General features: G+C 41.0%; 1 protein-coding gene across 1 annotated transcript in view; it reads left to right on the top strand.

Moving 5' to 3' along the window:
• cpxm2 (carboxypeptidase X (M14 family), member 2) overlaps positions 1 to 26367 on the top strand; it is a 53028-nt gene that overhangs the window by 14105 nt on the left and 12556 nt on the right. The window contains 8 exon segments of the mRNA XM_010868891.3: positions 3388 to 3497; positions 7235 to 7374; positions 12222 to 12306; positions 13537 to 13687; positions 14839 to 14927; positions 23506 to 23629; positions 24466 to 24662; positions 25284 to 25463. Coding sequence (XP_010867193.2) covers positions 3388 to 3497; positions 7235 to 7374; positions 12222 to 12306; positions 13537 to 13687; positions 14839 to 14927; positions 23506 to 23629; positions 24466 to 24662; positions 25284 to 25463 — 1076 coding nt within the window.

Raw genomic sequence — 26367 nt, forward strand, 5'->3', positions numbered from 1 at the left:
AAAAGACTTGACCTCTGAGGTCTGGCGAAAGCAACGTACCGCTCATCACCTGCCTAATACCATTCCTACCTTAAGCATGGTGGCGGGAGCATCATGCTATGGGGATGCTTTTGAGTTGCAGAGACTGTAAGACTGGTCAGGGATTGAGGAAAGGATGAATGGAGCAAAATACAGAGAGGTCCTTGAAAAAGAACTTGATTCTGAGCCCAGAGGACCTCGGACTGGGGTGAAGATTAATCTTTCAGGAAAAAAATGACCTGAAGCACACAGCCAAGATAACTCCAGGCCAAGAGTGGCTTCCGAACTAGTCTGTGAATGTCCTTGAGTGGCCCAGCCAAAACCCATTGAACTATAAGGAGACCTGAAATTCACAAAGAATCCCAATCCAATCTGATGTAGTTTGAGAGGATCTTCAAGTAAAGCTAGACAGCCCAAATCCAGGTATGCAAAGCTAGTTGAAGCATACCCAAAAAGAAGCTGTAATCGCTGCCAAAGGCACTTTGAATAGAGAATCTGAATACTAACTTACATCAGATTATCCTACAGTATTGGCACAAATGTTGAAAAAAAAAAGTTTTTGCTTTGTCAATATAAGGTATTATGTATAGCTTGATGGAAAAAAATCTAATTAATTAATTATAAATTAAGTCTAGAATGTGACAAAATGTAGAGAAGTTGATGGGGTCTGAACACTTTCCACAGGCACTGAGTGTACTGTATAGTCATCATAACATGTGTTGCAACACTTTCATTAGCAGAGTTCACTCATCACATCTTATTTCCTTCAATGATTTCCTCTTAGACTTTGAGAAAATGCCTTGTTCAATTATACATTGGTCTCTCTGTCCTGTGTTGCTGTGTGGGTGTGTGTGTTTTCCTGCATTCATCTATTGATCTATCTATCGATCACTCTCCTTTTATCTCTGTATATACAATATCTCACAAAAGTGAGTACATCCCTCACATTTTTGTAAATATTTGATTATATCTTTTCATGTGACAACACTGAAGAAATTACACTTTGCTACAATGTAAAGTAGTGAGTGTACAGCTTGTATAACAATGTAAATTTGTTGCCCCCTCAAAATAACACAACACACAGCCATTAATGTCTAAATCGCTGGCAACAAAAGTGAGTACACCCCTAAGTGAAAATGTCCAAATTGGGCCCAAAGTGTCAATATCTTGACATCACAGAGCTGGGTGATGTTAGAGACCTTGCGGTCCTCCACCATTTGTTTGAGGATGCCCCACAGATGCTCAATAGGGTTTAGGTCTGGAGACATGCTTGGCCAGTCCATCGTCTAACCCTCATCGTCTAACCCTCATCGTCTAACCCTCAGCTTCTTTAAGCAGTGGTTGTCTTGGAGGTGTGTTTGGGGTCGTTATCATGTTGGAATACTGCCCTGCGGCCCAGTCTCAGATGGGAGGGGATCATGCTCTGCTTCAGTATGTCACAGTACATGTTGGCATTCATGGTTCCCTCAATTAACTGTAGCTCCCCAGTGCTGGCAGCACTCATGCAGCCCCAGACCATGACACATCATTTTGGTTTTTTGTGTTGCTTGGTGTGGGCTATTTGGGCCCAATTTGGACATTTTCACTTAGGGGTGTACTCACTTTTGTTGCCACATTTAGACATTAATCGGTGTGTGTTGTGTTATTTTGAGGGGACAGCAAATTTACATTGTTATACAAGCTGTGCACTCACTACTTTACATTGTAGCAAAGTAACATTTCTTCAGTGTTGTCACATGAAAAGATATAATCAAATATTTACTAAAATGTGAGGGGTGTACTCACTTTTGTGAGATACTGTAAATAGGCAGTACCGGTCTAACATTTGGACACACCTACTCAATCAAGGCTATTTCTTTAGTTTTACTTTTCCCAAATTGTAGAATAATAGTGAAGACATCAGAACTATGAAGTAACATATATGGAAACATGTAGTAACCAAAAAGGTGTTAAGTAGATCAAAACATATTTCATATTGTTGATTCTTCTAAGTTGCCGCTCTTTGCCTTGATAGCAGCTTTGCACACTCTATGCATTCTCTCAACCAACTTTATGTGTGTGTGTGTTTAACTGCATCCGTTTGTGTGGGCATCCGTCAAAAGTGTCTGGCTGACTCATCCTCCACCTCTGCCTATTGGACAGCCATGCTAATGGCTTCAGAAAATGTTTTGAGACACACCGACAATGACCCTAGAAAATAAAGCAGGGGCTCACAATCACATCGATCTCCATACAGACATATTTAGCCTGCCCGATGCTGGCATGGTGAGAAATGCACCAAGGAATAGCTCCTGTGTGTCAATATATATATATATATATATATATATATATATATATATAATTGCATACATATTTATATGTATATAATACTAGTATGGTATATATTTATATATATATATATATATATATATATATATTGGTATATATATATTGGTCAAACACCAGATATGCATATGTAAATATATAAATATATATATATATATATATATAGAGAGAGAGAGATATGTATATATATATATATATATATATATATATATATATATGTATAGAGATAGAGAGAGAGAGAGAGAGAGAGAACGAGCGAGAGAGAGAGTGATAGATAGATAGTTTGGTAGAAAGATAGATCGATAAGTACTGTATATGTAGAGTGTCTACATGAAACAGTAAAATGGCTCACATGACTCACATGGTGTTCACATGGTGTGTTCCTACTCACAGCCAATGGATGGTTTGGACAAGAAAGCACTAGAGCAGAGTAAATGTACCAAACAACCCTTAATTTCCTGTTCCTATTTATCTCAGAAGAACTATGTAGCTACTCCAGCCAAATATAAACAGCACTAGCACTCTTTCAGTCCAAACCAAATACTGCTTATCACAACTGTGTTGATTCATACAATGATGATCAAGATAAAATACATGAGAATTACACCTATGAATACTGTTTAAGATTAATAAACATGTAAACACTTTCAGAGTAGTAAACATGTAAACACTATCAGAGTAGTTAACATGTAAACAGTGTATCAGAGCATTAACATGTAAACACTATCCAAGCAGCAAACATGTTAACACTATCAGAGTAGTAAACAAGTAAACAGTATCAGAGTAGTAAACATGTGAAAAGTATCAGAGCAGTAAACATGTAAACACTGTAGCAGAGTAGTAAACATGTAAACACTATCAAATTAGTAAACATGAAAACAGCATCAGAGCAGTAAAAATGTCAACACTGCGGCCGAGTAGTAAACATGTAAACGGTATCAGAGCAGTAAACGTATAAACACTTTAGCAGAGCAGTGAACACGTAAACACTGTGTGTTCACACACCCTTCTGAGAGTAGTAAACCCATTGTTCTGTTCTTTCAGAATGCCCACCCCTTGGACTGGAAACCCTGAAGATTGATGACTTTCAGCTCCATGCCTCCACAACTAGACGGTACGGCTTGGGAGCTCACAGAGGAAGACTGAACATACAGGTAGGACACACCAGACCACACACACACATATCTAGGCAAATGTCATACACTACAGTAACATCACCAAGATGGCTTTAGAACAGCCAAGGGTACACAATAACCTCCAAGACGGCTTTAAAACAGCAAAGGTTGCGCAATCCAAGATGCCTCCAAGAAGCCTGGGAACAGCTAATGTTACTTAATAACATCTGAAGAAGCCTTACATCAGCTAACGTTACTTAAAAACATCTGAAGATGCCTTACAACAGATAATGTTACTTAATAACATCTGAAGATGCCTATGAACAGCTAATGTTAGTTAATAACATCTGAAGATGCCTATAAACAGCTAATGTTACTTAATAACATCTGAAGATGCCTATGAACAGCTAATGTTTCTTAATAACATCTGAAGATGCCTATGAACAGCTAATGTTACTTAATAACATCTAAAGATGCCTATGAACAGCTAATGTTACTTAATATCATCTGAAGATGCCTATGAACAGCTAATGTTACTTAACATCTGAAGATGCTTATGAACAGCTAATGTTACTTAATAACATCTAAAGATGCCTATGAACAGCTAATGTTACTTAATAACATCTAAAGATGCCTATGAACAGCTCATGTTACTTAATATCATCTGAAGATGCCTATGAACAGCTAATGTTACTTAATAAAATCTAAAGATGCCTATGAACAGCTAATGTTACTTAATAACATCTAAAGATGCCTATGTGCAGCTAATGTTTCTTAATAACATCTGAAGATGCCTATAAACAGCTAATGTTACTTAATAACATCTAAAGATGCCTATGAACAGCTAATGTTACTTAATAAAATCTAAAGATGCCTATGAACAGCTAATGTTACTTAATAACATCTAAAGATGCCTATGAACAGCTAATGTTACTTAATATCATCTGAAGATGCTTATGAACAGCTAATGTTACTTAATAACATCTAAAAATGCCTATGAACAGCTAATGTTACTTAATAACATCTGAAGATACCTATGAACAGCCAAGGTTACTCATTAACATCTTTAAGATATCTTTAGAACAGCCAAGGATTCCCAAAAGTTGTAGTTATTTATTTGATTTGTATAGTTACTTGTATAGTTACATCCGTAGACAATCAGAGCAAGCAATCATATTTTTTTTACATGATTATAGGCATTTTATATGTCAACAGTCGTTTTTTTACTCTGCTGTATGGAGTGATATCAACTGTCTGAATTTATTTCTATGTTGGTGTTCCACGTTCCATGTTGGTGGGCGTTGTAGCGACAGTTGATCCAACTGGTCGTCAGATTTCAGGTTGCGTTGTAAACGGTCCGAACTAAAAACAACACGGACGCCAGTGAAAAGGAAGCAATTACCCGAACCTGGTAAAATGAACCGGCGTCTGGGAGAAGAGGAATTTCCTATTAGAGTGGGTTGAATCTTTAGGACGTGATGGAGAGGAGTGCAGCTTCTCTCTCGTTAGAGTTTGCCTCGTCATCATTGAGGTGCTATACAGTCCAACGACATTCCTAATGACTTACATGCGCGCTCACAAACACACTTACACACACACATTTCACTGGATGCTGTGTCTATTTTTCCAGTCTGATAGATGAACCTGTTTTTATAGTGTTTACTGCTGTGCGGTAACATAATGTGTCTTGCATTAGGGATCACGCAGGATAATGTCTCCAATCTGGAGGATAGATAGAAAGAGAACGAATCAGACAGAGAGGGAGAGACGGAGAGAGAGCAAACGAGGGGGAGGGAGGAAGAGATGCTGAGAGAGAAAATGACAGAAAAGGAGGGAAATAGAGTGAGGGGGGAAGCTTGGGGAGAGACACAACCGGGCAGCCGTGTGGGTGAGTGTGTGTCGATTCCCAGCACAGATTGGCACCGGAATTGAAACAGTTGCAGACTATTTAGTTTCCAACTCGATTTCAAGGCCTACGCGGTGCAGGCCGTCACAGAAGTGCTTCTAGCCAGCCTGGACATCCACTGAGGGAGCCGCAGGCCTGGCTGATGTCAGGCTTGCAGTGTGTGCCCTACATGTTGTGGGCTGGCCAGGACGAAGGCCAAGCAGTTGTCCGGGTGCTGCTGTGTTTGAGTTGTAGTTGACCACCAGGACGCGTCCAGAAAGTGACGTCTTCACCATGGCGTGCATGCACACGGGGGCCTTTGGGATATTTACATCCTCATTGAGAACTTTAATTTACTCGTGGATCATAATAAATCGTAGTCAAAAATGGCTGCTTTCCAGATAATGGTATTTGAGTCAGTCCTATTTGTTTGAAATCACTTTGGTCATTGATTTTTTCAGTGAAATTTAAAGTGAAAGTGAAAGTGTTCTTGTCCGTTCTTGCCGCTTATGCAAAGAGCTGGCATGTGCAGGTAGCGCATGGCAGGTAGTGCACGGTCTCTTAAATGACTTGTTATACAGTCGAATTAAAAAACATCCGCTGTAGATGTTTTACTGTTAAAAGGCAGTGTCTTTGCTGTTTGCAGTCCATAACGTGAGCTACCACGGCACAAGATAGAGTCCCCGGGAGTTACACTAAGAAGTGTGTGTGTGTGTGTGTTTGTGTGTTGATTCGCTCTAATGAGAATAAAATCATTGGAGACATTTTGCCTTCTTTCTCAGATGAATAATACTGCCTGTTTTTAACCAAACAGGCATATTGTAATGCTGGCAGTGTCCACCCCTTGTTGTAAACAAACTATTTTCTGGTCTAGAAAACTATATCCAGACAGCTAAATATGTCTCAGAGGAGAGTAAATATTGGCATAGCAAATCACAATTTTTAGGGTATCCATGTCATCAAACTTGATTAACTGGCAGCTTTATGAGAGAGTAATTATGTTCTTGGAGCCAGTCTTCCCTCTGAGCGGCCTGCATGGACCATCAGAAGGAATGCCAACTCTACGCCTGGTCAAGATTTCATTTTAGAGAATGGATCAAAATTTTTCTTGAATGTGTTTGAATCAAGATATTATCAGACCCTTTGCAACAAACCACATCAAGTTTAACTATTGACAACATAGTCAAATAGAAGTCTATTGACAGCAGCCTAAAAGCAGCATTTTCCACCAGCGAGAGGATGCACTTCCAGACCAATAGCTCAGATTTGAGTGGGGCCATGAGTGCTATACTGGGCTGACAATATCTAGCCTAGGGCACTGCTAGCCTAGGGCATGTTATTTGGTAAAAGAAAAACAATTGTCAATAAAAACACAAAATGACTACACTGTTACAGTAAAAAGAACGAAATACAACAAATCGGAAACACTATCTGATCTGAAGTCGAAAATCCATTTTCATATAGAAGCCTGCTCAGGTAAGAGGGCGAGGTGATCTCCTTTATGTCTCTGTCTTTCATTTTTCTGGTTTGACAGTTCAAGCTTGACTGACATCCTGTGAACCCCTCCTGGAGGACAATTTCCATAACACGTCATAACATGACATAACATAACATGACATAACATAAGGTGACATAACATAATGTGACATGATACTGATTGACTGCAACCACCCGCCGTGTCAGGTCTCAGTCAGACCCTGATTAGAGCGGAAACAATAAAAAAAAATGAGCCCTAGATTTGATCCAGGTGCCTGGAGTTCAGTTTGAGCGACTCACTGTTCCTGCTTTGATGGGACTCCGTGAACCCGGGCGAAGAACGTCCCCGGCGCAACGTGCTGTCACTGCTCACCATTCACCAACTGCTTGTAAAGCCTTTGTCCCTCCTTCGTAGGCTGGCCTGTCAGAGGATGACCTGTATGAAGGAGGATGGTGTGCTGGCAGGAATGACCCGCTGCAGTGGTTCGAGGTGGACGCCAGGAGGCTGACCAAGTTCACCGGGGTCGTCACACAGGGAAGGAGCTCTCTTTGGTCGTGAGTGACGGTCCCCGTTCTTTTGGCTTCCTGTCTTTTCAAAGTGATTGGTTAGAGACACATCTCTGTCAGTCTCTGTGTGTGTCCCTGTCGGTCTCTCTCAATGTATGTCCCTGTCGGTCTCTCTCAATGTATGTCTCTGTCGGTCTCTCTCAATGTGTGTCCCTGTCGGTCTCTCTCAATGTATGTCCCTGTCTGTCTCTCTCAATGTGTGTCCCTGTCGGTTTCTCTCAATGTGTCCCCCTGTCGGTTTCTCTCAATGTGTCCCCCTGTCGGTCTCTCTCAATGTATGTCCCTGTCTGTCTCTCTCTATGTATTTCCCTGTCTGTCTCTATATATGTCCCTGTCCGTCTGTCTCTCCCTGTGTGTCCCTGTCTGTCTCTATATATGTCCCTGTCTGTCTCTGTATCTGTCTATGTCTCTCTGTGTCTGTATGTCCCTGTCTTTCTTCTCTCTGTCCCTGTTTCTCCTTGGTATTTCCTCTGTCTTTCTCTCCCTCTGTCTGTCTCTGTCCAGATCTGTATGTCTCTGTTCGGATTCTGTCTGTCTTTCAATCTCTGTCCCTGTCTCTGTCACCCTCCTTTCTCGCTTCCTCTTTTTAATGAAAGCCGATGTGAAAAGGTGATGAAGGACATTAATAAATTTGACTGCAATTCCTCTTATGAAAGGGTCATGAAATTACAGTTTCACCAGAATAGACCGATACCCTTTCATTTCTGATTGTGATTTCAATGCTGATTATTAGGAAATCATGCACTAGGAATCATGTTCTTTTTTAACAATGTCCTTAAAAGACATTTGTTTAAACACAACAGTTCAAGTTTGAATCAAAAAATAAAATAGGTGCTTGTCATGATGACTAACTCATCATTGTCAGAACCAGATTCCATTTGATGAGTCATACTTTAATCCTCCTCTGCGATTTTCTCTCTGGAAGCTTTTCGGGAGACTGACAAGCCTAACAGCAGCGGGGCCCATCCTGTCTCCAAGGCAAACGTTGTGTCTAACCACCAGCCAATTAAGGGAATCTGTCCTCTCTTCCTACTGTGACTCACACCAGCAATCACTCCCGACCCACTTTTAGAACGAGAGCAAGAGACAGAGGGGGTATCTGTACTTCCAACTCTGACTCACCCAATACCTCACACTGTCTCCCCCCTTTTTTTTCTCTCCCCATTGCCTCATCTTTCCTTCAAGCCACGTTTGCCAATGACATTATTACTCTGTAGCTAAAAAGGCTACTCATGAAACTGGTTTTATTTCATCATAACCTTGAAATGAGGATTCAGTTACTTAATAGTTACTAACCCCCCCCCACCGGCTAACTCGCTTACAGTGGAACGCTCCTCTGCCTAACAACCCCATTTAGCTTAAAGGCACGGAGTTGCTAGACACTAGACAAGGCAACCCACGCTGGCAAGTTCAGAAGGTGCTGGGCCAATTTCAACCAGCTTTTTCGTGGGACTCCCAGTCATAGCAGGTACAAAGCAACCAGGGAATGAATCCGAGTCGCAGTGGCACCCCTGCGCCACTTGGGAAGAATGAGTGAAATGTTTTCAAGAACGTAGTTACGTAACGACGTAAAAATGAAAAACACAAACAAAACACTAGCATTAACATTGGATTAGACACGATGCAACCTTTTAATCTGCAATCCTTTATCCAAAACACCGAAAAGGAAAGAAGAGACACAAGGTCAGAACGGGTTTGAACCAGTGGGAAATCACAGTTTCAGGGAGAGAGCATGTTAACCGCTATGAGTAATCTTCTGTGGCTGCAGTGGCCGGAACCAGGGGCTTCCCTGGAGCTTTGCTTGAGTCAGCAGAAACGGCCCTTTGTCAGCTGTGGTGATGTCATACACAATCACACACACGTGCAGTTCCTGAGTCCCTTCAGGCATCCGACGCTGAAGCCCACAATGAAACCGTTCTTTATTCCCGCCCGGAATAGCTTAAAAAAAACAGGGCCCAAACACGAATCACAGATTCATGTAAATGCAATTAGATTTAGGGAGTGCAGTTGCTGTGATACCTTTGATATATATCCTGGAAGGAACACAGTATCTGGATAGCAGAGAAAGTCTGCATTTTTATGGGGCACAGACTAGTAACATACGTCCTAAATTATCAGCTATATAATGTATAAGGCCTACAGTATCATCAAGCAGACACTTTTATCCCAAGCAAATTATGGTCAACACATACTAAGGTCGGACTGTTATACACTTTATATCAAACCGTATTCTGAACAGCCGTATTGGTTTACATTATGCTTTACATGCTCTATAGGGTTTCTGCTAGCCGTCTATCGAGCTTTATGGCTAACAAAGAATGAGGAGCCGGTGATAGTTTGCCGGCCAATTTGTCTGCTTGAGAAAATACAATTGTGAACTCAAGTGCAAATCCTCATAGTAAGTGACTTCTTTGAAGTGTAACTACCTGGGCAAAACTGGAAAAGACTGCCTTAATGATACCGCTTTACAGGGTGACAAGAACAGGGGATTCTCACTTCAAAACCGGCCTCAAGATTTTGTGATAAGCAGGAAAACATTACCGGGCTAAAATGGAGAGTGTCACTTAGTCCTGTGCAAATAAGGAGCGCGTTTTGAAAACGAAGCACTCGTCCACTCCGGTCACAGCTCGTTTCATAACTCCAGCTGGATTAAGTCTGCTCGCAAAACACTCGGCTAAAAAACATCTGGGGATAGAGACCCAATTATTTCATCGTATGAACAGCTTGGCTAACATTAGAAAACAATTTCACAAAACAACTATGCATTTTACATAGGCAACAGTAAACATTTTGTCAACCAGGAATGCAACTATAGTCAAATTCTTAGACGTTATGGATGCAAGGACTGACTATCCCTTATTTATAAATACTACATTTTAACCATGTTTTAAGGCTGAACAGTTTTGGTAAAAACATTTGACCTTTTAGTACCAAGTAATAAGGTTAAATTGAATTTGGTTTAGGGATGGGCACTTATATGAAAAGCCTATATTGACATCAGTTGCATATTTTTTACTTGATATTAATTTCACATGGAATTAGAAAATCATGTAGGGAAACATTTATTTTTTGTCAAACGTTGCGAATTCAGTTCCCATTTCAGCCACCTTAGATATCACTACAAACGGAAAAAAAAATTATATAATCAAATAGCAAGCAAATGTCACTGATATACTACAACGGGAAAATCACATCTAACAAGAGAGCATGAGTATTTAAGCAACATTAAAGTAAAGTTTTGCAGACACCATTAGCAAATTCTCATCTTTCATTAATAAAGAAGTAATGTTCTCTTTCTTCTGGTGATCACATTTCCTTTAGAATTTTTATTCTATCCCCAGCAGTCCGTAATCATATTTGACATGTTCTCCCCTTTGTACCCATTAATTGGAAAAGGAAGCAGTAATGGTTCCAAACTTTTCAGAAACTGCTTGTTAGTTTCAGGCTTGTGAGCAGAGAACGATCCCTTATCAAGCTGCATGTGTAATTTATTTCCCCAGTCCTTCTCTGCATGATGACCTAGAGGTCTAGTAGGCATTGGAAGACACAGGGGATTAAGCAAAAAGACAGCAATTATCTCTAAAGTGCTGTGCTGTAGTAGCTGTACTGTATGTGTCTGTGGGCATGTGTGAGTGGGTGTGGGTACATCAGCACCCATAACTCATGATTAGCTTGTAGGACAAATAATGATCAGAAGAATCAGTTGAGCCAGTTGAGGGCTACGTACGTCATCATCATCATCACGAAACACCTGGTGTCCACGAGGAGTGGGTCGAAGACCTTGGGGATGAGAGAGAGGAATAAATGGAAGGTGGATCTGTTGCTGTGGATCTTAATAGGTTTACAATGTAAGATACTGTATTAACTACTGTTGTCACCACTTGGTTTGGTCCAAGGTTTTGAACAGTCAAATGTTGACGGAACGATGCACTGAGAGTCCATGGATCTGAAGGCCCGATCAGATAAATGTATTGTCTTTGCACTGTAATAACATCCATACCACTAGATTACCCTTTCACAGTGAACCCACACAATAAATGTTTCACATCCTAGTCATTTAGCTGACGTCCATACATTTACGACCTGGTCCCCCCCGGGATTTAAGCACACAACCTCTGGCATTAAGTGCCATGCCCTACCAAATGAGCTTCATCACACATCATGCCTTCGTATTTTATGTTTTGTTCCACCTCAGAAAGTTCCATCTGCTTTATGGCAGTAGCAAATGGAGATCCTGATAAAATCCTGAAACCTATGGTGTCCTTATTAGAAAAGGGACAGCAACTCCTGTTGACAAGTCTTCCTGTGAGGTATACTTCCAAAAATATTGTTACACTATTTAGGTCATTCAGCTATGGAACAATTTGTTTCCTTGGACCGTCATCTGATGACTTGATAGCATGTGCTGTTGCTCTGGAATACAAGAGAAATCCTTTTTGTATTCTTGCTCTATGCAAAAAAAATTGTATCCATTATTTTCCCACCCTAAAGATGTATGGTTATTTAAATGGACAGGACTGACCGAGTGGTATGAACCTGACCACTGATTGGCTGATAGCCATGACAAGACATCACTTCCTACTGCTCTGATTTCATTGGTAAATTTAAAATGGCAAAAAGGTGTACAGTATATTGCTAATATATCATGGCTAAGCACTGTCCAGGCACTGCCATGCTCTTAGCAATGGTATATTGCTCTTAGCCATGGTATATTGGTCATATGATATTGGTCATATGACACACCCCTTTGTGCTTTGTTGCTTAATTCTACACACCTTCAAGTCGTCCATAAGGAGTACATAAATAACCTTTTCTCTCTCCCATCCCATGTTCAGGAGTGACTGGGTGACATCATACAAGGTCCTCGTGAGCAATGACAGTCACACTTGGGTCACCCTTAAGAATGGATCACAAGACCTGGTGAGTAGCTAGCTAACATGGAAATCAATACTTACGTATCATGATAGAGGTTGAGATGACTGTTTGGGATAGAGTTCAAAATAGATATGGTTGTTACAGAAGTTATATTATTCTCATGACTTCTTTTGATTACACAGTATAAATGAATATAAAGATGATTAAATGTTCTATGAAAAATGCCATTGTGGTTCATCATCTTCGATTGATTCATAAAATAAATTAATTGAAATACAATTATCCAAAGGAAACACAAATTCTTAATAATTTTTCTCAAAAACGTGTTCCATAATTATTGACACCCATGCAGTTAGTGCTCAGTGCATCATTTCCTTGCTGATATCACAGCTATAATGTTTGATGAAGTGTGAGACAGCATAGCAAGGGATTTTAGACCATTCAGATACATGCAGAATCTCTCCAGAACCATCAGCCCTAGGACCAGATTGTGGCTACAACTAAGTTGTGAAAATATGTTACTTTGGTGAGTAAAAATGCACACCACCTACCCTTTAATTATGCTTAATTAAAGAGTTAGGATTTTAATGACTTTCATTTTCCTGTCAGCTGTTTGGTTTTATAAACAGATTTTTTAGTTTGGAGGCAAATTACACTTAGGATTCTGAGATCTGCTAAATGAAAAACAAAATGAGCACTGAGACTATTGTAAATAGGGATGGCATTTCCAGGCAGATGGGCACTACATTCAAGTTATTTTTCAGAAAAGCTGTTCTCTCACCATCTCCAGGGACACATGAAAAGGAAAACATTTATTTACAAGAACTGCCAAAGAAGCATAAAACACATTCACTATTGTACTATTTTTATTGTGACCGCCAGTTTAAAACAGTTTTCACAAATTGCCTTAAATATTTTGTAAAATTCATGTGCTGCTATTTACTAAAATAAGCTCTGGGAAGATGGTGTCTTATTTTGATAAAAGGTTTGCCAACTTCATGTTAGTGTGGAAATGATAACTACCTACACATACTGCAAGTATGACACTGAACACTAGCTTTATATAAGTGTGTTACTGAACACCAGCCTCATATAAGTGTGGTTCTACTGAACTAGCTTTAAATACATGGTACTGAACACCAACTTAATATGAAACGAACCAGCTTGCTTTTTAAATCATTTTAAATCATGTGTCACTAAAAGTATTCAGGTCCAAAAAGTCACCAAATCCCAAGTTGTGTGTTCACTGTGTTAAACGTCTGCTTGCCTCAGTAGATCTTCAGTGGTAACAAGGAGAAGGAGATCCCGGTACTGAACACATTTCCTGTTCCTGTTGTGGCTCGTTACCTCAGAGTCAACCCTCGCTCCTGGTTCAGTGGGGGAAGCATATGCATGAGAGTGGAGATTATGGGATGTCCTATGCCAGGTAAGTTTTCACCAGGTACTGTGTGTCCGGCCAGTTTGGATCGTGTCACCCAGAAGTTGAGTGTCTCGCTCATGAGTTGGTCTGACCACAACAGTTTGGTTGGGAATGTCTCAATGCACTGTATAGGCATGCGGTTTCAACTATGTCCGTCTTATTCTTGATGATCTGCGGGAATAGGCTGACACACGATAACAGTAAGGCAGTGAAATCGCTAAAGCATCCTTAGTGCCCCAATCGTTTCGGCTGTGAACTAGTAATGTATTACTCTGAATGGAAAAGTCTAGGGAACACGCTTTGATGGTCGCACTAAATACCACCGTCTGTTTTCTGAAGATGTCTTTTCACAAAAACGTTACTGGTACGAAATGATTGGAGCTACACATTAATGAAAATATTACTTTGACTCTGTAGAGTCTCTGCTTCTTGTTTTGCTGTGTGATGCTCCCCAGCTTTGTTATCTGATAAACATAATCACAGAGATCCAGTACTCTGTAATTATTGGAAAGGTAAGGCATTGTATCCTCTATTTTGCCCTATATTCCAAACTTTTGGATTTGAAATAAAGCTATTATAATGTTAATGTGTAGATTTTCATCTTTTCAATCTTTTCAAATCTGCAACCCATTGATCTCACCCAACACAGGGTATTTCTTTTGGGGTTTCTCTGTTGGGCCCGTATTGCAGTTTGTGTTAACGTCCTTAAGCATTTCGAATTTGATTTAAATATAAAGATTAATTTGGCCTATCAATGACTTTCCATGTTTTGTCCCTGACGTCCCTGATCAGTTGAATATATTTACTTATTTTTCTTAATTTAATGGGAGCATTCTTCAGTTATCACCTGTAGGTTTTTTTTTCGCGGAACATTCACGTACATTTGTGAACACAACATGTTGTATTCCAGGAGATTTCATAATGCAGTATTTTAAATAGCCAATAAATATGTTCTGACAGATGCATTTGTGGTTTTTCTTGTGGGAAACCGGATTTGAACAAGCAACCTTTTGGTTGTCCCTAAAGGCTCGACCCTAAGTGGACACATTTGATTGTTGATTCATTATTCACATTTTGACCTGCTAGGTTGGCTCCCCGTCTGATTCACGCGGAGCAGTACAGTATGTCTAAATCATGTCTGATCTTTTTCTTCTCAGATTCACAGAACTATTACCACAGGCGTAACGAGATCACAACAACAGATAATTTGGACTTCAAACACCACAGCTACAGAGAGATGAGACATGTAAGTTGAAAAAGAACTGCTTGGAGGAGAAATCAAAACATTTAGTCCATGATTAGGTCTATTGGCTTTTGCATAGTTGAGCAGAGAAATACTTAACTGGATATACAGTATCTCACAAAAGTGAGTACACCCATCACATGTTTGCAAATATTTCATTATATTTTTTCATATGACAAAACTGAAGAAATTATACTTTGCTACAATGTAAAGTAGTGAGTGTACAGCTTGTATAACAGTGTACATTTGCTGTCCCCTCAAAATAATTCAACACACAGCCATTAATGTCTAAACCGCTAGCAACGAAAGTGAGTACACCCCTAAGTGAAAATGTCCAAATTGAGCACAATTAGCCATTTTCCCTCCCTGGTGTCATGTGACTCGTTAGTGTTACAAGGTCTCAGGTGTAAATGGGGAGCAGGTGTGTTAAATTTGGTGTAATCACACTCAAACTCCCTCAAACTGGTCACTGGAAGTTCAACATGGCACCTCATGGCAAAGAACTCTCTGAGGATCTGAAAAAAAGAATTGTTGCGCTACATAAAGATGGCCTAGGCTATAAGAAGATTGCCAAGACCCTGAAACTGAGCTGCAGCACGGTGGCCAAGACCATACAGTGGTTTAACGGGACAGGTTTCACTCAGAACAGGGCGCGCCATGGTCGACCAAAGAAGTTGAGTGCACGTGCTCTGCGTCATATCCAGAGGTTGTCTTTGGGAAATAGACATATGAGTGCTGCCAGCTTTGCTGCAGAGGTTAAAGGGGTCAGCTTGTCAGTGCTCAGACCATACGCTGCACACTGCATCAAATTGGTCTGCATGGCTGTTGTCCCAGAAGGAGCCCGCAAACAGTTTGCTGAAGACAAGCAGACTAAGGACATGGATTACTGAAACCATGTCCTGTTGAGACTGTGCCGCAGGGCAGTCCCCAAACACACCTCCAAGACGACCACTGCCTTGTTAAAGAAGCTGAGGGTAAAGGTGATGGACTGGCCAAGCATGTCTCCAGACCTAAACCCTATTGAGCATCTGTGGGGCATCCTCAAATGGAAGGTGGAGGAGTGCAAGGTCTCTAACATCACCCAGCTCTGTGATGTCATGATGGAGGAGTGGAAGAGGACTCCAGTGGCAACCTGTGAAGCTCTGGTGAACTCCATGCCCTAGATGGTTAAGGCAGTGCTGGAAAATAATGGTGGCCACAAAAAATATTGACACTTTGGGCCCAATTTGGACATTTTCACTTAGGGGTGTACTCACTACTTCTATAAGCTGTGCACTCACTACTTTACATTGTAGCAAAGTGTCATTTCTTCAGTGTTGTCACATGAAAATATATAATCAAATATTTAATGTGAGGGGTGTACTAAATTTTGTGAGATACTGTATACTGTTATTTGTCAATGTGATGATAACAGAATCCTTCAGTCATTTATTATTAATTTTTTTTTTACACTGAGCACACTAAGTACTAAAGAATTTATGTAAATTATATTTTAGATGGGGTCACAAAAAACTGTTAACAAATTGCAAATGGTGTATATGGGTTATACCTTACATTTAATAAATACTGTCGTTCCCTGATTTACTCTACTCCCTCAAAGTCCAGAAATCAGGTGTATGATAGCAGTGGTCCAATAGCTCAAATGCTCTTATTGGCTGAGATATAAAGTCAACTATCCACAGTTGTCAAGACTGGAGCTTATGTTTCACTTATCCACTAACTCAGGTCACAGTGGCCATGCCTAGCAAAATACATTCTAAATGGTTATAGTCCCTACCTTTGCCCCTAGTGGTCAGTATCAGGCACACATATCCCAATGTCCTTGGGACCAGTACGAACGTTGAATATTGCCTTGGATCTGGTACTATCTCTCTGAAAATCTGAACATATCCTGTCATGACAAGCAGCCTATTTGTTTCTGACTTCTGCATCTGTCAGCGTAACACTAGGACTAAAATGTTTGAAGTTATGCCTGATTACTTATGCAGCAAGTATGTGTGTGTCTTTTTGTGTTTGGGTGTGCACATTTGCAGCAAGTGTGTGTGAGTGTGCCTACGCAAGTGTGTGTATGTTTGTCGGTGCGTGTGTCAAGGTTGTCCCATACTGCTGCTGCCATAAACCTCTAAAACCAGAGCTTCACTCACATGAATACATAATAAGCCCTTCAGAAGGGAAAGGAAAGTCTTCTCACTTTGATGGTTTAGTATTTCTAAATATAACAGAAATGATCTACAATATATATATATAAAAATTATTATTTTATTAATATCTTAGAAAGGAATATACAATACATATTATTACAAACCCGATTCCAAAAAAGTTGGGACAAAAAAGGAATGGAATAATTTACAAATCTCATAAACTTATATTTAATTCACAATATAATATAGATAACATATCGAATGTTGAAAGTGAGACATTTTGTAATGTCATGCCAAATATTGGCTCATTTTTGATTTCATGAGAGCTACACATTCCAAAAAAGTTGGGACAGGTAGCAATAAGAGGCAATAAAAGTAAAATGTACAGATAAGGAACAGCTGGAGGACCAATTTGCAAATTATTATGTCAATTGGCAACATGATTGGGTATAAAAAGTGCCTCTAAGAGTGGCAGTGTCTCTCAGAAGTCAAGATGGGCAGAGGATCACCAATTCCCCCAATGCTGCAGCGAAAAATAGTGGAGCAATATCAGAAAGGAGTTTCTCAGAGAAGAATTGCAAAGAGTTTGAAGTTATCATCATCTACAGTGCATAATATCATCCAAAGATTCAGAGAATCTGGAACAATCTCTGTGCGTAAGGGTAAAGGCCGGAAAACCATACTGGATGCCCATGATCTTCGGGCCCTCAGACGGCACTGCATCACATACAGGAATGATACTGTAATGGAAATTACAACATGGGCTCAGAAATACTTCCAGAAAACATTGTCGGTGAACACAATCCACTGTGCCATTCGCCTTTGCCGGCTAAAACTCTATGTGTCAAAAAATAAGCCATATCTAAACAGGATCCAGAAGCGCAGGCGTTTTCTCTGGGCCAAGGATAATTTTATATGGACTGTGGAAGTGTGTTCTGTGGTCAGACAAATAAAAATGTGAAGTTCATTTTGGAAAACTGGGACCCCATGTCATCCGGACTAAAGAGAACAAGGACAACCCAAGATGTTATCAGCGCTCAGGTCAGAAGCCTGCATCTCTGATGGAATGGGGTTGCATGAGTGCGTGTGGCATGGGCAGCCTACACATCTGGAAAGGCACCATCAATGCTGACAGTTATATCCAAGTTCTAGAACAACATATGCTCCCATCTAGACGTCGTCTCTTTCAGGGAAGACCTTGCATTTTCCAACATGACAATGCCAGACCACATACTGCATTAATTACAATGTCATGGCTGCATAGAAGAAGGATCCGGGTACTGAAATGGCCAGCCTGCAGTCCAGATCTTTCACCCATAGAAAACATTTGGCTCATCATAAAGAGGAAGGTGCGACAAAGAAGACCTAAGACAGCTGAGCAACTAGAAGCCTGTATTAGACAAAATTGGGACAACATTCCTATTCATAAACTTGAGCAACTTGTCTCATCAGTCCCCAGACGTTTAGGATGCCACACAGTGGTAAACATGGCCTTGTCCCAACTTTTTTGAGATGTGTTGATGCGATGAAATTTAAAATCAACTTATTTTTCCCTTAAAGTGATACAATTTCTCAGTTTAAACATTTGAGATGTCATCTATTTTGTATTCTGAATAAAATATTGAAATTTGAAACTTCCACATCATTGCATTCTGTTTTTATTCACAATTGTACAGTGTCCCAACTTTTTTGGAATCGGGTTTGTAATATGTGTAGACATCAGAATATATCAAACAGTATTATAATTATAAAATTTATACCATATACACACATATTTCAAGTGTTTATTTCTTTTAATTTTGATGATTATAACTGACAACTAATGAAAACCCCCAAATTCAGTATCTCAGAAAAAAGTGTACAAGCAATAGGGATAACCGCACCCTGGAGAGGATTGTGAAACAAAACCTATTCAGAAATGTGGGGAAGATTCACAAAGAGTGGACTGCAGCTGGAGTCAGTGCTTCAAGAACCACCACGCACAGAAGTATGCAAGACATGGGTTTCAGCTGTTGCATTCCTTGTGTCAAGCCACTCTTGAACAAGACGCAGCGTCAGAAGTGTCTCGCCTGGGCTAAAGACAAAAAGGACTGGACTGCTGCTGAGTTATGTTCTCTGATGAAAGTAAATTTTGCATTTCCTTTGGAAATCAAGGTCCCAGAATCTGGAGGAAGAGAGGAGAGGCACAGAATCCACGTTGCTTGAAGTCCAGTGTAAAGTTTCCACAGTCAGTGATGGTTTGGGGTGCCATGTCATCTGCTGGTGTTGGTCCACTGTGTTTTCTGAGGTCCAAGGTCAACGCAGCCGTCTACCAGAAAGTTTTAGAGCACTTCATGCTTCCTGCTGCTGACCAACTTTATGGAGATGCACATTTCATTTTCCAACAGGACTTGGCACCTGCACACACTGCCAAAGCTACCAGTACCTGGTTTAAGGACCATGGTATCCCTGTTCTTAATTGGCCAGCAAACTCGCCTGACCTTAACCCTATAGAAAATCTATGGGGTATTGTAAAGAGGAAGATGCGATACGCCAGACCCAACAATGCAGAAGAGCTGAAGGCCACTATCCGAGCAAACAGGGCTCTCATAACACATGAGCAGTGCCACAGGCTGATCGACTCCATGCCACGCCGCATTGCTGCAGTAATTCAGGCAAAAGGAGCCCCAACTAAGTATTGAGTGCTGTACATGCTCATACTTTTCATGTTCATACTTTTCAGTTGGCCAACATTTTTAAAAATCATTTTTTTGTATTGGTCTTAAGTTATATTCATATTTTTGAATTTTTGAATTTGATGCCAGCAACATGTTTCAAAAAAGTTTGGACAGGGCCATGTTTACCACTGTGTTGCATCACCTCTACAAGTATTTTGGAACTGAGACCATTACAGTATAAATACATAGAGCACACAAATAAGAATATATCTCAGGCAAACAAATGTTTATGAAAACCATATTTATTCATTATACAATTTTAAAACTAAAATTATCACTTAGTAATTGTCCTACGTACGATTGGTTTGTCTGAAATCCATCCACTTATGGATAGTAAATCGCCTATGGTATTACATTACGTTACTATTACATTACTATAGAGATATAACCTTCTACGGGTGGTCAGAGCATAAGGTATGGGTCATGACTCTGCCTGTATCACGTACATTAATTCACAGCTCATGTTTGTAGCGTGGGCTTGCAATGGCAGGGTAATGGGGTTCGATTCCCAAATGAATGAGCTGTGCATAGCCTCACCACGGTGCCGTATGTCGCCGTGGATAAAAGGGTTTGCTAAATGACTTAGAGGTTTATACATCCTACTCTGTCTGTAGTCGTGTTTTGGCCCCATCATGGGTAGATCTCTTTCTCCCTGCTCTTTGTCTTCCTTTCTCATTCCCCCAGTCTCTCTCTTCTGTGTCAGTGACACAGAGCTGTGTCTTGGAGTTGATAAGGTTTTGGCTGAATCCCAAGGCTTTGTGACAGCGTTTTACAGATCTCCACTGATTCGCTCACAATACAGTCCACTGGCTACATCTCAAGGCCTGGACTGTGTGTGCTTCTTTGCGTGCATGCTTATATGTGTGTGTGTGTGTGTGTGTGTGTATGCTGTTGTCAGTGTACGAACAACCAGGCATCAAATGTAGTGTGTGAAGATAACTTTTGTCCACAACACATAAAACAGCGAATCAAAAGAATGAACTCACAATAGTAGAACCTTGTCATCCAATGTCCAACTGATGTCCTCACCTCTGACTGCAACATGCACTCAGCAACTCCCAGCATTAGTTGACGTTTGTTCTACTTTAATTAGTACATAATGGATAGCAGCACTCAGTACAATTTAAAGAGCAACTGACAGTAAAATCCAGTTAATCCCTTTGAAGACAGCCTATGTGGCTTCAATATGAGTCAGACAAATGCATTGTATTTGTATGTGTAAATGGGACAATTTTGGTTGTATGAAAAGTATTGATATAATACAATGACTATGTGGTTTAAATTACTGATTTTAAATTATCAGTTTATTTGAGGGTATTTTGTGTACAGTAATTAAAGGGTCTTTGTTGGTCAAATCTTCATTACAACTGACTACATTTGTTCACCAGTACTCGTTCCAAAGCAACAATATCAAGGTTTGCCTTTACAGACAGAGGAGCAGTTGTTACCAGAAAATTGCTTTTCCAGCCTGAATCAGCTCCTGACTGTAGTTTTTCATGGTCTCCTTATAGAGGGATCCATACCTGTTTGGGACTCCTCCTCCATGGTACATCAAAGAGCCCTGATACGTTTTTCATGGGAAAAAGATTTCCCAGAATACTATGTTTTTGTAGAATGTGACCCTGTCCAGACAGTGTGCTGGCGTTGCTGTCCTTCTGGTGTCAGTGGCGTTTCCCCAATTGCATTTTCAGTCAGCCCATATGTTTGACAGGCGTTGCTGTTTCTGTTTGTGTGCAAAGATGAGTTGAAGCATCACATGGACGTCAGTATGTTATAACCCTTTTATAGTGCTGTATTCATAGTCCAGGATTTGATCACGTCTTACTGGGGGGATCGAACTGTGACAGTGCTGTTGTTCGTAGTCAGTTGAGCATATAGGTGTTGAAATGGACAGAAGTGAAAGCAGACATTCTGTGCTTTTTTCCTCATACTCATGTTTTAATCGTATTGAGGGAACTGCAAAAATAGCAATTTGGACTTTGCTGTCCCAACACTTATGGAGGGCAGTTCATGAACAGCAAGCAACAGACGTATACCTAACAGGAAGAAACGAAAGTGTGGAGCCTTAACTCCTCCTTGCTCTGCTGCTGAGGAAAACCAGATGTTGGTGAAATTATTTACCAGGTAGAAAACAAGGTTTAACAACAACTCAATTAAAGTCTCATCACTCTATTCCATTGTGAATAATTAGTATACCCTGCCAGCTGTGTGCGTGTGCGTGTATGCGTGTGTGTGTGTGTGTGTGTGAGTTCTTTCCAACCAGCTGATCGAGTGAGTACACCAGTGTTTTGTGTGTGTGTATAAAACTATCAATATTTAATCATATAATTAGTGATATTGCTTAATCCAAACAGCCTGTCATGCTTTCTTCCAGTCATATTTCCTCATGTGAATGCATGTCAGCATATGTAACTCTTCTCGATGCGTCTCCCTGACAAGTGGGGGTTTTCAGAGACTTTTGTCCTAGCAGTATTTTCAGGCCAATCATTATAAGTGCTGTAATGCCTTTGGGTCAGTCATCCAAGTGTCTGGATGGACAGAATGTTAATTAAGCTTCCTGATTCGTCAGAGTTCTAGTGAAGCTTTCATTCAGACCGGTCGGGATGTTGATCAAGCCTTCTGATTGGTTAAAAATGTAATTGTGCTTTTTGATTGGGCTTTAGTTCTTTATTTAGCAAGCAACATCATCTGTTAAGTGGCCATTATAATGGCTCCCAACAAAATGAAAGGAGGATGTTCAGCAGAGTTTTTGAGGTGGGTTTCTTAAATCACCGGAGAGCCAGTGGGTTTTGCGGCCACTTTGTACCCACTGCGGTTCTTCCTTTATCCATTTCTGACACAGCACAGGGCAGGGGTCAGCAGCATTCATGACGGGAAATTTAAATATAAGGTGTTGAGGGATGCCCCACAAGACATTAGAGCCGTTTTCAAGTTCAGCAGTGGCACTGTTACTACCCCAGAATCAGACGGTCATGGACACAGAGCATCAGACTGGATCAGTGCCAACAGCTAAGTGTCCCGTGAAGCTGCCCGGCCGGGAGAATCTAATCTTGCGACCACACAGTAAATTATGCTTCGGACGTGATGTTACTTTTTGATTTAAATACCAACCAGCATAGGACCTTCCGGGTCGCACTTCCTTACACCACAAGCCATTTTCAAGTCGTTGACTTTACTGCAAGTCATGTAGCAGACATTCTTCGGCAGTTTTGTATCTGTACAGGCCCCCAAGTGGATGTGCAGTCTGTAATTGAAGATTGGCAGTAACAATGAATTCTTGTTGCCATGCTCATCGCAAATAGCCAGCTTTTACCACATTCGTCACTTTGGTGGTTCAGCTTCTTCTCAGGTGAATCTGATTGATTAATTGTAACAAAGGTTGTAATTCCTTGTGGATATGCAGCGTTTTTTCTGAGCAATTACCGACTGTTTTCAATCAGCTCTTATTACTTACTCATGAATGTGCACGGCACAAAAGACACTCGGTGGCCCGTTCTTCGATGTAGAACGCTCGTACAAGCAGCGGGTCATGTGGCCGTGGCAGGCTAAGTAAACCCCTCGGACAGGAACCAAGACATTCAGTTAACGTTATATTGATGTTTAGAAGGGGCAAAGCGTTTCCATTATCTTGGCGAGGTCATTCTCCTGGGCTTTTCTTGCACCACAGAAGGTGTAGGTGTTGGACCAAAAAGTTGTGGGTCCTGATTTAATCTCCTTCGACAGCTGATGAAGGTGGTGAATGAAATGTGCCCCAACATCACAAGGATCTATAACATCGGCAAGAGCCACAACGGCCAGAAACTCTACGCCATCGAGATTTCCGACAACCCCGGAGAACATGAGAGTGGTAAGATGCTTTCTTGGCTACAGTAATAGTTCATAAAAAATCTTTACAGTTGATGAATTCCTAGAAAACAGATCTCTTTGTTCAAGAAATTCATGGTAGTCAATCATTCGTTTACTTACTAAAGCATCATCACCACACATCAGCTATTGGGTAATGTCCCCTTCACTGCCCTGGGGCATTGGCATGCAATTTTAAGACGAGTGGGAAGAATGCCCCTTTCTGGCCCCCTTCCTGTAGCCTAGGGTGTTTCTAAGCCGCAGCCTCTGCTAGATAACATATACACCGTTACAGCTTGGGTTGGATTCTTTCCCCCGCTGTGTCTGTCAAATAAAGCATAGGAATGCCAAAAAAAAACATATCTGTAAAACATTTAATTAATAAAAAAAATTAATTAAAATAAATACCAACGTCTCAGGAGTAGATGTCATCTGGCTCTCATAACCAAGCATTTCAAAACTAATCACATTAGTGACGAGGGAATGAAGGTCAGGTCCTCCAGAGAGAGGAAATGTAAATGTCAGTTGAGTTCTCACAGGCGACTTTTGAGGTCCAGCTGAAAATAGCAACTCAGCCAGATGGGCTGCGGACAGCAACCACAGTAGTCTTCAGGCAGAATCTCAATTAGCAAAAATCGCGGGTAGATTTTGGCCAGGGACACCAAGGAGTCCTAAACAGAGTGACTCTAGGGCTGAGGGGTTTGGGGAGCTCAGTGACTGTTTCACCTGCTCATCGCAGGGTTTTCCCAAGTGGTTCGAAGTTGGTTCACTCGGCCTCTGTCCCCCTTTCTCCCTCTCCCCTTTTGACCTCCCTCTCTGCCGCACTCCCTCTCTCCCCAGGTGAACCAGAGTTCCGCTACACGGCCGGCTCCCATGGTAACGAGGTGCTAGGCCGGGAGCTACTCCTGCTGCTGATGCAGTTCATGTGCAAGGAGTACCTTTCAGGTAACCCACGGATACTTCGCCTAGTGAACGAGACCCGAATCCACCTGCTGCCGTCCATCAACCCTGACGGCTACGACAAAGCCTTTGAAGCGGTAGGTGCGTGAGCGTTCGGGTGCCCGCATTGGTGTTCGCGTGGTAGGGTCTTATGGGTGTGGAGTGGTCCCGGAGGTGATAGGTCCGGTAGAAGACCTAACCTGAAAACTGTCACATAGTGTCTTTCCGGTTGGTACTGTTTGCTGTGCGTTGAGAGGGTTTTCAGAATTCTTTGATCCTCATTGGACCGAAAAAGGTGGTTTACTCAAAACCACGTCTGCTATGCAACAACAGTATCTCTTTCATTAAATAGAGCAAGTCTTTCATCAAATACAGTAAATCTTTCATCAAATACTGTGTATGTTTAATTAAATACAGCCTGTGTGTCTACTTCTCCTTTTTTTGACTTTTTTTTCTGCTTTCTTCTTCTTCTTACTCCCCTCTTTCTCCTCCTCCTTCTTGTTCTTCTTCCTTGCTTCCTTTATTTCTTAATTTTTTCCTCTCTTTCTCTCTTCTACACCCACTGTCACCTTTTCCTCCTCCTTTCTCTTTGTCCTCCTTGTCCTTCTTGTTCTTATTCCTTCCATTATTTCTTCATCTCGTCCTCTCTTTCTTTCTTTCTTTCTTTCTTCTACACCCACTGTCACATTTTCCTCCTCCTTTCTTTTTGTGCTCCTCAGGGTTCAGAGCTGAGTGGCTGGTCTCTGGGTAGGTGGAGTCAGATAGGGGTCGACATCCATCATAACTTCCCCGACCTCAACTCCATACTGTGGGAGGCCGAGGAAAAGAAATGGATCCCCAAGAAGATGCAAAACCACCATGTGCCAATACCCCAATGGTACCAGTCCCAAAACGCCACGGTACAGGACTACAAGGGAAACTAATACACTCATTTGTGTTTTTAAAATGGGTCTCTATTTTGTTTTTGTGGGTACATTTAAACCATCCTTGGCAGATTGGAGAGATGTTTGAAAGTCATTTTGATGGGGTATTTTCCATAAGTCACATGACAGACGTCCCTTGTACTCATTTTATTCAATGTTGTCATCTAAGAGTCTCCATGTTCATTGTAATTAGTGTGTTATGTTATGTTTGAAAAATGTACTCTACATACCAAGCTGAATAGTGGTCTAATTTAGTAGTTCATTTTTGTTGTGATGAACTGAACACCCAGCTGTGAGCTAATTTGGTCCTCTCTAATTTAGACTGCTAATTAACCACTCGCTAATTTAGACACTTGTGCATAATCAGCTCTGTTTCACTTGCAATATGTGGGTTTTGCTCATCTCCACCTATGAGTCACACACTCTTCCAGCTCCAGAGTTGGCCTGATCACTGCAGGGACAGGGTTGGGTGGAGATGAGGGTGATGTGCTCCGGCAACAGTGACAGGGAATCCACATCTGTGCTCAGGAAGCAGTAAATTGAACTGCCCCCCCCCCCACACACACACACACACACACACACACTCGTTGCCTTCATTAAATTGCCTTGCAAGTACTCCCTTCTTCCCATTTTTCGCATATCTAATTCAGGAGATTTGCATGAAGCTGCCTAGCAATCACAGTGCAAATTGACCTACCAGTCACTATGCAAATCTCCTTACTGACCACTCAGTGAAACGACCTACCCCAGTCACTGTTTTAACAGAATATAACAGAATTAATACCAAATATAAAATATGCTATTTTAATCTTGATTCCAATGGTACTGAGATTACCACAAATCACTAGCTACCTAAATAGTGGCACCTTATTTCCTAATT

This window comes from Esox lucius, chromosome 6 (genome assembly GCF_011004845.1).
Source record: "Esox lucius isolate fEsoLuc1 chromosome 6, fEsoLuc1.pri, whole genome shotgun sequence".
NCBI lineage: Eukaryota > Metazoa > Chordata > Actinopteri > Esociformes > Esocidae > Esox > Esox lucius.